General features: G+C 58.3%; 2 protein-coding genes across 6 annotated transcripts; one reads left to right on the plus strand and one right to left on the minus strand.

Annotated features, from left to right (window-relative positions):
• Nucleotides 1–1,310: 1,310 nt before the first annotated feature.
• Nucleotides 1,311–4,736, minus strand: CDIPT (CDP-diacylglycerol--inositol 3-phosphatidyltransferase; the record flags this gene model as incomplete). 3 transcript variants are annotated; one of them, XM_082714496.1, is made up of 6 exons in its annotated part: nucleotides 4,556–4,736; nucleotides 4,332–4,466; nucleotides 3,482–3,635; nucleotides 3,040–3,121; nucleotides 2,554–2,635; nucleotides 1,311–2,395 (listed from the first exon to the last, which is right to left on the minus strand). In XM_082714496.1, the coding sequence occupies exons 1-6, from the start codon at nucleotides 4,596–4,598 to the stop codon at nucleotides 2,250–2,252; spliced, it is 642 nt and encodes a 213-aa protein (XP_082570622.1). In that variant the 5' UTR covers nucleotides 4,599–4,736. The 3 variants fall into 3 exon arrangements, with proteins under 3 accessions (XP_082570622.1, XP_082570623.1, XP_082570624.1); XM_082714497.1 differs by having other exon boundaries at nucleotides 4,332–4,381; nucleotides 4,556–4,709; XM_082714498.1 differs by lacking the exon at nucleotides 1,311–2,395 and having other exon boundaries at nucleotides 2,554–2,658; nucleotides 3,043–3,121.
• Nucleotides 4,737–4,918: 182 nt separating this feature from the next.
• Nucleotides 4,919–9,713, plus strand: LOC309854885 (putative protein T-ENOL). Of its 3 annotated transcripts, XM_082714500.1 has the most exons (6): nucleotides 4,919–5,179; nucleotides 5,799–5,883; nucleotides 6,178–6,328; nucleotides 6,608–6,638; nucleotides 6,796–6,853; nucleotides 8,782–8,986. In XM_082714500.1, exons 1-6 carry the CDS (start codon nucleotides 5,082–5,084, stop codon nucleotides 8,815–8,817), a joined length of 459 nt encoding a protein of 152 aa, XP_082570626.1. In that variant the 5' UTR covers nucleotides 4,919–5,081; the 3' UTR covers nucleotides 8,818–8,986. The 3 variants fall into 3 exon arrangements, 2 of the variants coding, with proteins under 2 accessions (XP_082570626.1, XP_082570625.1); XM_082714499.1 differs by lacking the exon at nucleotides 6,796–6,853 and having other exon boundaries at nucleotides 5,023–5,179; nucleotides 8,782–9,713; XR_014306473.1 differs by lacking the exon at nucleotides 6,796–6,853 and having other exon boundaries at nucleotides 6,178–6,638.
• Nucleotides 9,714–10,111: the final 398 nt, after the last annotated feature.

Raw genomic sequence — 10,111 nt, forward strand, 5'->3', positions numbered from 1 at the left:
CATAGGCGGCTAGACTGGGGGCGGAGGCCAAGGAAGGAAGGAATGTGCCCCAAGGCCCTTGGAACTACAGAAGCTGGTGAGAGCAGAGCACTGCCCACACGGAACGAGTTTTAAACTACGGAAGTACGTGTGTGGAGACCTGGAGTTTCTTCAGATAAGAAGGCAAGGGGTGGCAGTGGTCGCCTCTGGGGAGAAGGGGGAGCAGGAGGAGGCCGACTTCTGCACCTTCTGGAACGCGTGCGATTTCGTATTTCTTCTACCCTAAGAGTATTTGACCTATTATTTTGAAGGCTCCCTTCAGTGGCTCCGTGGGGCCTCGGATGAAGTCCCAGGTGCCTTGCTAGTCTCCTCGAGCGGCCCTGGCTGGCTCTGGTCCCCGCTCTCGCCGGCTCTCCCACCCCCAACCGATGGCACTCCCTGTCCCCAGCACATCCATCCGTTCCATTTTGGAGCCCCTCCGCGTGCCCTCTAACCTCCCCACCCCCCAGCTGAGAATCACTCCTCTCTTGCACATTAACCCTTCCTGCCCCGATCGCTAGCCGCTTTCCGGACACCCACCCACTTCGGCCACACGACCGTGTTCCAGCACTTTCTTATCCCATCCTCCCACAAGCGCAGCCCAGAGGGCATGATCTCCCCCATGGCTGGCCCGTGACCTCCTCGGAGGACTGATGGAATCCCCGGGCCTAGCACGGGAGCTGAGGTCAAACACCCAGCTGCTACATTGCAGCTCTCTGGGACTATTACAAGGACGAAACAAGTAACATCTGCAAAGAACCCCCAGCTCCGTTTCTGGCATATGGGAGGCTGAATATAGTCTTAAAAAGCAAGCTGGTGCCAGACAGCAGAGAAGACTCAGATGGCAGGGGTAGCTGTTAGGGACAGAAGCCCAGAACAAGGTCTATGACATACTAGGTGCCCCCAAATGGCTTAAGACAGGAATGGCAATTCTCAACATTATGGGGAAGAATCAGTCACCTGCTGTTTATTAAAACAGCAGACTCTGGGCCCATCCCTAGGAATCCCAACTCTAAACGCCTGGCCCAGGGTCCAAGCAGCTGAATTTTTAGGAAATAATTCACAGGCAGGACACCGGGGTGGCTCAGTCGGTTAAGCATCTCTTCAGCTCAGGTCATGATGGCTCCCAGGATCGAGTCCTGCATTGGGCTCCCTGCTTCTCCCTCTACCTGCTGCTCTCTGTCCCTGCTTAGGAGCTCTCTCTCTTTCTCTCTCTCTGACAAATAAATAAAATCTTTAAAAAATACTACTAATCCACAGGTCATCTAAGGACGGCACTCTAAGAAACGAAGTGATCCGCTCGTGGCTTTTATTAAGCGGCTACGGTATACCAGGTTAAGGTTCATCTTCACTGTGGGGACAGAGAAGGAACAAGAAAAGTCTGTGCCCTCGAGGAGTTTACATTCTGGTGGGAGTAGAAAACGGGAGGTATACAAAAAAGTGGGGACAGCCAGTGACAATGTCGCAAAGAAAGTAGAGCAGGTGGGCAAAGACCTGGGTGGCAGGGAGGGCCTCGCTCTGAGGTCACGGTGGAATGACAGGCGGAGCCAGTGAGGACACAACTGGGAGAAACGCATCCAGATGGAGCTTCCTCCCCCCCCACCAGCTCCCCTCAATCAGGCCCTGGTCCGAGAGTATCTCAAAGGAAACCAAATCCTGGAGAACGAAGCCCTCTCCTCCCCCACCCCACCCCCCTATTATGGAGGCTTCCAGAGCCAGGACAGACTGGACACAGGAGACTGGGATGGGTTAGGATCTACACGCCCCCTTCTCTCCCAGCTGGGGTACCCCAGGCTTCCTGGGGCCAGGGGTACAGTCTGACTCCCCGCCTTCTGAGAAACCTAGCCTCTAGGCCATCTCCCTCACTCGAGTGTCCCAAGTCCCAGGCCAAGCCAGATCCCTGGGCTGAGCCAGCAGGTGCGCCAATGCCGGGTCCCAGGGACTCCGGGACTCCCAGCCACCCGGCCTCCCGGGAGCACTGCCCGTAGGGGGGGGGACCTCCGAAGGATCCTCCCCAATTGGAAGTCCAGGTCCTTGGGAATGTGGGTGGGACTGGTCCTCAGGATCTCGGAGAACATGGCATCAGCCCGGAGGCCAATCCCCTTCTCAGCAGGCTGGACAGCACATTAGGAAGACAGGAGCCTGGGCCCTCCCAGGAGGGAGAGGGGAACCGCATGGCCCGGCGAGACTCCCCAGGGCAGGTGGGCGGCCAGGGGCTGGAGGTTCCGGGGTCATTTCTTCCTGGCTCGGTCCGCCGCATCCAGGGCGGCCATGTTGCGAGCAGCTGTGACCAGGTGGACCACACTGATGAGAGACTTGAGCACCGCGACAGGAGCGGTGATCCAGAGCCCCGCTCGGAAAAGACCCACAGAGCCAACTGCGGAAGGGAGCACGGGCGATACAGAGAAAAAGGGATGCGGGTGAGGGGGAGGAGGACCGGGGGTCTGCAGGCGCCGGGCCATCATCATCACCATCATCAGCACCCCGGGCAGGCCAGGACCCCACCCACCTCCCGCCCAGCCCCGCGCCTCCTACCTAATGGTCCCTCGGAGAAATGGAACAGGTAGAGGAGGCAATAGAAGAGCTCGTTCCCAGCACACAGGGTAAACAGGGCAGGCTGCATGGAGAGCAAAAGGGCCGCTTAAGCAGTGCCGCCCCTCCCCCAAGCTAAAGGACAAGGGGCCCGAGCCTTCTGCGGGTGGAGGAACAATACCTACCAGAAACAGAGGCCTGCAGGGGTGAGTGAAGGTGAAAGAGAGCGCTCAGGGTATTGCTTCCCTGCCACACTCTCTGTGGTCCCAGAATCAAGCCCTCGTGGCCTACGGCTTGTAGAGAACTGGCTGGAAGGCCAGTCTGGCTAACCCTCCCTCCCTCCCCACCAATCCTCCTTCCCGAGGCCGCGTCTCCTCTGGGTTGGGGCGTCCCCTCCTTGTGCCTGGGGCCTTCTCCTCACCCAGGACCAGGGCTCAGCCCAGGGCTCCGCGGAAGCGGAGGGAATCGGGGCGGGGCAGGAATGCTCACTCTGGACGTGTAGTAGATTCGAAGCACCGGATTTCCAGACAGGTCAATCAGCTTGTGACTTTCACTGCCCCGGACCACAGAACTTGGGGAGAAGCAGGGGGACGCATGAGCACTCCTTGCCACTCACGCGCATCAGCTCTTCCTGTGAGCCCCCATGAGGTCAGGTGCTGGGATTGCCTCTACCGAGCGGAGCAGATGGGGCTCCGCGAAGAACCGAGGTCTTGCCCAAAGCCACACAACCACCTTGCTGGTAATGACCCAGCGGAGTCAGGATTTGAATATCACGTTCCGAAGCCCCCAGCATGGCTTCTCTATCTGGAAGTCTCCGGACTATGCAATCCGGACTTGGTGGGGTTGCTGAATGCACCTGTGAACGGGGCCGGCCCCTCCCACACAGCCTCAGCCCTCCCCACCGCAGCGTCCCCTTCAGCCGGCCGCAAACCTGTGCAGGTGGAGCCAGTGGCTGGCCACATCCAGGCTCATGCTGAGCTGGAACAGAAGGGTGGCCCGTGGGTACAGTAGGGCGAGGTTCACCAGCAGACACATGGTGGAGCAGCGGTCCGTCAGCATGTCCAGCATGGCCCCAAACCGGGTCCCTGAAAAATGGGGGGTGTTAGGTGGGAGGGGGCCTCTGGGGGCCCTGGGTCTGTGACAGGAACCACGACTGGCGTATCACTCTGACGCAGCGTCTGAAGATTGAAAATGTGCACCGTCCCCGGGCTGGGGAGGCAAACAGACTGCTGCTGTCTGTGGAGTGTGAGGTCAAGGGGCAGGGGTCACTGCCCCATGAAATGAGGAGTCATGGACGCTAGCTCTGCAGTTCACCAACCCCGGAACCGAGGGTCTAGGACTGAAGCCAAGCTGACTTAATCTCTTCAGGAAGGTCTGGCAGGGGGGTTTGGAGACCAGATTAAAAAAAGTGAATGGACCCTGCAGAAACGATCCTTCCTGCCTCTCCATCTCCCCTCAGAAACGTGGCTCTAGAACCCCTCTTCCTTGTGCCTGGCACACAGCAGCCCCCCAGGAGTCACCTCACGGAGCCCTCCAGCACGGCCCTCCAGCACGGCCATGTCCAGACTCGCCGCCCCACACCCTGGCAGGAGGCTCTTCGCGGCAGCAAAGCTTAAATCCCTTCTGCTGGGAAAGGAGGCCGTTCCGCTCTGCTCTACGAGATGCGAGGGACGAAGCCCCCGGGTTCCCGAGCTCCCGCCGCCCCGAGGGCCCGAGGAGGAGGAGAAGGGGACGGAGGGTGGGCTGGGCCTCCGGGCTGGCCGAGCGGAGGGGTCGGTCACCTTGATTAAGGGCTCGAGCAGCGTGTCCATCGAAAGCGTCCAGGAGCCCGCTGAGCAAGTAGAAGGAGGAGGCCGTGAGGGGGCAGCAGGGCATGAAGTAGAAAGCAGCGATGGCGAAGACAATCCGGGCGTAACCTTGGGAAGGACGGGGGCAGCCAGCAGATCAGGGGCCCCGGCCAGCGCCCGCCCTGCCCGCTCGGCCCCGAGCCGCGGGCAGCACTCACCGATCAGGTTAGGCACAAACAGGAAGATGTTTTCGCCCGGCATCGCGGCGGCCCCCTTGCCCCCCGGGGCCCGATCTGGAGGTGGCACCCGAGTCCCAGCTCCGCCGCTCGGCCTCGCCCTCCGGCCCCGCGGATCGGCCGCGCCCACAGCGCGCAGGCCCCCGCCGTCCCCGCCCGGCCCCGGCGTTCGCGCTCGCCGCCCGCCGGAGCATGGGCCGGCTCCGAGCTGCGTCGGGCGCAGGGGCGCGCCCCGCCCGCCCTCCCCCGGGGGCAGGCGCTCCCGCCTCCAGCGGCGGCCCGGGTCTCCCCCAGCTGCGCCCGGGGGTGCAAAACAGGAGGGGGGGAAAAAAGGAGCCTAAAAACGGCTGCGGCCCCTTTAAGACGCGCCCGCTTCCTTTTTCCTCCCTCCGCCCCTTTCAGTCGGCGCGTACCAAGTGCAGAGGGAGGAGAGGGGTGGGGAAGCCTCGGCGCCCGACGAAGGGGGAAACCGAGACGGCGAGGTCGGAAGAGGAGGAGGCCTCGACCAATGGTCCTCCTGTCCTTGCTCCGGAGGGTGTATCCTCCTGGAGACAAGGACAAGGAGAGAACATGCCCCCGCGACCTGGGGCTGCGCGTCCCCGAGAGGTAAGGTTATGTGGTACAGCCCGCAGGTTTGTTTCCACCCCCGCCCCGCGCCGCCCACCCCCTACCTCCAGCCCCTTCTGCTCTCGGCGGCTCCGGGCAGCGAGAAGGCGGCTAGAGAGGCCCGAGGGCGGCCGAGGGCGGGTTCCTTCTTGCGCGCTCCTAGTGGTAGGAGGATTTGGTCCCAGGCGCCACCCTAGGTGATCTTCCTGTGTCTCAGACTTCGGGCGTTGGGGTCACCGTCCCCAAGGAGGGGCCCAAAGGGAGGTGGAACGGAGACCAGAGAGCGAATGCGACGTGCTGGGAAAATGCCGCCCCCTCCCCCGGCCCCCGCTTTTGGTTCTAGAATCCCTGATATCCTGGCAACCGAGCTGCACCTGCCCTGGTCCCCCTCTTCCCAGCCTTCCTCCCCGGTTCCTACTCCCCGTCCCCTGAGACCTAAATAGGGGCTCCTCAGCCCTTCCTGTGTCCCGCCTGCCCCAGATTTCAACTCGTCTGTCAGGTCGGGGGCCGCAAGCCTGCTTGCTGCCGTCTGGGGCAGGGCGTTGGGTGGGAGGAAGGCCCCTGGGAGAAGTGCAGCGAGAGGCTGGTTGCTCAGCCTCACACAGGTGTCTGTCTGCAGGGAGATGGCAGCCACACCTACCAGGAATGAGGAGAAAAAGGGCAGCAGGATGTCCCAAGCGGCAGCCCCCTCTGCTGGAAGTCTGGTGAGCATGGGGGTGAGCCGACGCGGATGGAGAGCTCCAAGGCCAAGGGCGCCGACACCTCCAGTCTTGAGACTCTAGCCTCAGCCCTGAGCCCGTAGCCCCGAGCACTTTGGGCCTTGGGGTCCTCAAGACTGCCCCCCACGCCCAGTGCCTTCTCTGCCAAATCTCAAGCATCAGCCCTCCAATACCGGACTCGGACCTCAGACCCCAAGCTCCCAGCCTGGGGGCCCCCAGACCCGGGACTCGCCTGTGGGAACTCCCAGGCTGAGCCCCCTGTGATTTCCCCTTTTGCAGAAGGTTTCATTATCCCGATCTGAGGAATTCCTGACCCGGATCAGCACAGAGCTCACCAACGAGGCCTTGTTTATCGCTGGCTGCCCCACGAACTCTGTGCCCACCAAGGAAAAACAGACCCAAGACCGAGGGACTCAGATATCCAAACATGGTGACCCCCCTACTCCAGGACCACTGTGCCCAGAGACCCCACCATACCCCGAGTTCCAGTCCCTAACCCCTCCCAACCACAGCTGACTTTTCCAGCCATCCGAGCCTGTCTCCCCGATCTCACAGCCAGCCCTTGAACTACGCTGTGCTCCTGGCCTCCAGCTCACCCAGCACCCACTCCTCACTGCTGGCCAGGAACACCTCAGCACCTTTCTCCTTAGCCACATCTCTTTCTGGCTGTGGGGGTAACACTTTCTCTGACTCAGGCCTCTACTTCCAGTGTTCTTCAAGACCCGGGGCACCGACACCCGGTGAGTGAAGCTTCAAGGGTTAGGGTTAGGGTTAGTGAGGGTTTGACAATGTCCTAGCAGGGTAGGGGGATTTGAAAACTGTGTAGTCCGAGTCTCTCCTGCTCTGATCCTCAAATTCCGAATTCTCAGCCCTCTCCTTTCCCTCTGCCTTCTCTAGTTCGGACAGAAACCGTACCGGTACTAAGGCACACCTCCTGCCATCCCCTCGTGACAAGGTATATACTGAGTCCACACTGAGAAGCCCCTTCTGTGTTAACGAAACATTTAGAGTTCACAGGTTATGCCAGGCCCGGTTTTAGGAGCCTGGGACCCAGAAATGAAGGATACGGTCTCTGCCCTTGAAGAGTTCACAGTTCAGTGTGTTGCCAGTCAAGTAGATGGTCAGTTACAACACGTTCTGGATCCATGCCCGTGATAGAATTGGAAACATCAAGAAGAGCGCTTATCCCAGCCTTGGGATAGGAGGGAAAGGAATCATGGAGCTTCCTGGTGGAGGTGACATCTAAAGAAAGAACCTTCCAGAAAAACAGTGGGTTGGTCAGAGTATTCCAAGTGGTAGGGCTTGTATGAATGAGCAAAGGCATGAGGTGAGTTTCAGTAGAGCGAATGGGGGTATGTCCGTGTATGGTCTTAGGGCGGGAGAGAGGGTGGGCTCAGGAGCAGCTGAGTGGCTGGAGTGCGGAGGCATGGGAGCCAAGGACCTCCTCGCCTTGATTCCCTGTGTTCTCAGTCACGCCAGCCTCATCCGTCTTCCTGGAGCATGGCAGCTGTGCTCCCACCTTTGGACGGATTAAGTTTGAGGAGCCCCTGGGAAGACCATGTAGATGGTTGGAAATAGGGCTTCAAAACTCATCGAGGATGTCTGGGCTGGTGATAGAAATTGGATTCGAGAGGGAGTCGGCAGTTGAATGCTGTGTGGTCGCTCCTGGGAGTGGGGGTGGTGCCGAGCAAGCAAGAAGAGGGTGCTGAGGCTGGGGGAGTCCAGAAGAATCTGTGCATGTGAGGAGTTGGTGGAGGAGCGAGGGCGTCATGGGGAAGGCAGAGAAGGAGCTAACAGCAGCTGTTTATTGAGTGGTATTTCCTGGGTCCGCCGGGTCTTAGCGATGGTCGGCTCGCTGGGGCTGCTGCTTCCGGTGTACATGACCAAGACCAGTGGCACAGTGCGGCCGAGAACAAGCCGCTGTTCTTAACCTCAGGCAGCTGACCTTCCAGGGCCTCTGGGACATTTGAACTCTCCCAGCTGGGCTTTGGTGTCAGAAGCAACTTGAAGTAGCAGGAAAGCCCTGGGCCTTAACAGCTAACCTGCTATCAATCTGATAGTTAGCCTCTGTGCAACCTGATAGTCAGCCTTTCTCCCGACTTGTCAAATGGGGGCCTTGGACAAGATGCTCTGTGAGGGCCCTGGTTTTCTGCTCCTTCCCAAATGCACTTGATTTAGAATTTCATCCTGAGCCAATACCCTCTCATCCCCTGGGCAGCACCCCATGGTCCCAAAAGAGTTTTCCTTCTTCATCCTCAAGAACATGGAAGCCTACAGAACTTTCAACTGCCCCTTGAATGATAGGTCGTTGTATGTGGGCAGAATGTCAAGTCGGGGAATGGGTGAGTGGTTGGAGGGCGTAGGTCAATGGACAGATGGATGGACAAATTCACCGAACGTTTATCAGGCACTTCGTATGTGTTGGCACTGCTTTGGGCTGGAGGATAGAAGTGAACCAGTGGGTCCCTTGCTTCTGAGAAGTTTAAATGGAGGCTGAGTGTTTAGGTGGAAGAGGGTTGGTTGAGTGGGTGGACGAGTGAATGAGGGGAGACAGATGGGCAGACACATGGGTGAGTCGAGTGTGGCGTGGGTAGAATGATGGGTAGATATGTGGGTGGAAACACCCGGGTGGATGGATGGATGGTGAGTGCGTGAGTGGGGAAAGTGCGGAATGGTGGGTGGAGAGAGAGAGGAGCAGGGGTAGAGGTTGGATGGAGAGGTGAAAGACAGAAGGAGAAGACAGGAGCGTTGGGGCCAAAGAATCAGAAGGTTCTTTCTCTTTTCTAGGGAGCTCTGCTTAGCAGCTTGACATCTGGAGGATGACCCAGTAGCCTTCGGTGCTGCTCGTGGCCTCTCACGTTCTCCCCCATTGTGTCCTCCTAGAACATGCATCAGAGCTCCTTGCTCCCAAGTCACTAACGCTTCAGTTTGCTGGGGTCTCCCGGTCGTGAACAGCAGCACACTCAAAGCCTCCCAGGTGTTCTGGAGCCATCTCACGCCTTTCCACCCGCAGCTGGCAAGGACATCACCAGAAATCAAAGGCTTTAATAAAAAGACAGAGAGAGGTCCTTCCCTCTTCCCAACCCAGGCCGGGCTCTGGAGTGGCTTCTCTGGGGGTGGAGATGTGAGAGGGCGGCCCTTTTTCTTCCTTCTTTTTCTTCTCTCTCTCTCTTTTTTTTTTTTTTCTTGCCAGATGTGTGGGCATATGGGTGAAATGGCATAGTCCTTGTTACTGGAACAGCTTTAATTCGGGCAGTTAACGACCTGTTTTCTGTCTGCCTTTTGGTGGAGATGAGCTCATGGATCTGAACTCCGCCTCCTAGCCACACTCCAGCCCCTTCCTGTCTAGCCTTGGGCATCTGAGAGGGTCCCCCCAGCTTCTGAGGAGCCACCTCTGCCATCAACGCCAGTGCTGAGGCCTCTCCTCGGGGCTCTGGGGCCTCATGCCTGGGGACACGTGTCACAGCCATTGCTAGCCAGAAGGGAATCCAGCCGCCTTGGTAGAATCTGCCTTTAAGTCTGAATCTGGCCGCTTATTCGAGACTCCTGAGGAAGTCCATTCGCATCTGAGCCTCGGTTTTCTTATCTGAGAAATGGGAATGATTATCCCTGTCTCGAGGGCTCCTCCTAGAGGTTAAAAACGAGTACAAAGTGCTTAGCGCCAGGCCTGGCACAGAATAAGGGCCCAGAAATGCAGGCTATTTATTAGAAGGCTCAGTGGGCGTCGCGTTCTAAAATTCAGCCTCCTCGGAGGATTTCAGTGTCCTTTGGAGTGCCCTAAAAAATGTTGAATTATACTTAAATATGAGATTTGAGTGACGTGAAATTCAATTAATTTGGAGACTCTTTAGACAAATGGGCCAAAATTCCTTATAATGTTCAAAAGTAGATATGCTGGAAAAGGACCCCCACAGGGTACAAAACAAGCTCATTCTTTATGAAATGCTACAAATCTGACCGTTACTTAGTAGACACCGAACAGTGGAGAGACTTACAGGGCCAAAAAAATTGGGGTTAAAAAGAATGGCACAGTTGGATGGATACAAACATTCTCGAAAGGAGAGTGCATTTTAGGTGAACTGGTCATGAAACGGAGGGCTGTTTGTGTCCTGCCAAGTGGGGGAGGCGGCTACCGTTGTCTCCTGGCTAAAAGAGCCTAGAAGCGTCAAGCAAGGGGCCGGGGACGGACAGAGACAGCTGAGGCCCAGAGGGG

The sequence above is a fragment of the Mustela nivalis genome, assembly GCF_964662115.1.
Source record: "Mustela nivalis genome assembly, chromosome: 19".
Lineage (NCBI taxonomy): Eukaryota > Metazoa > Chordata > Mammalia > Carnivora > Mustelidae > Mustela > Mustela nivalis.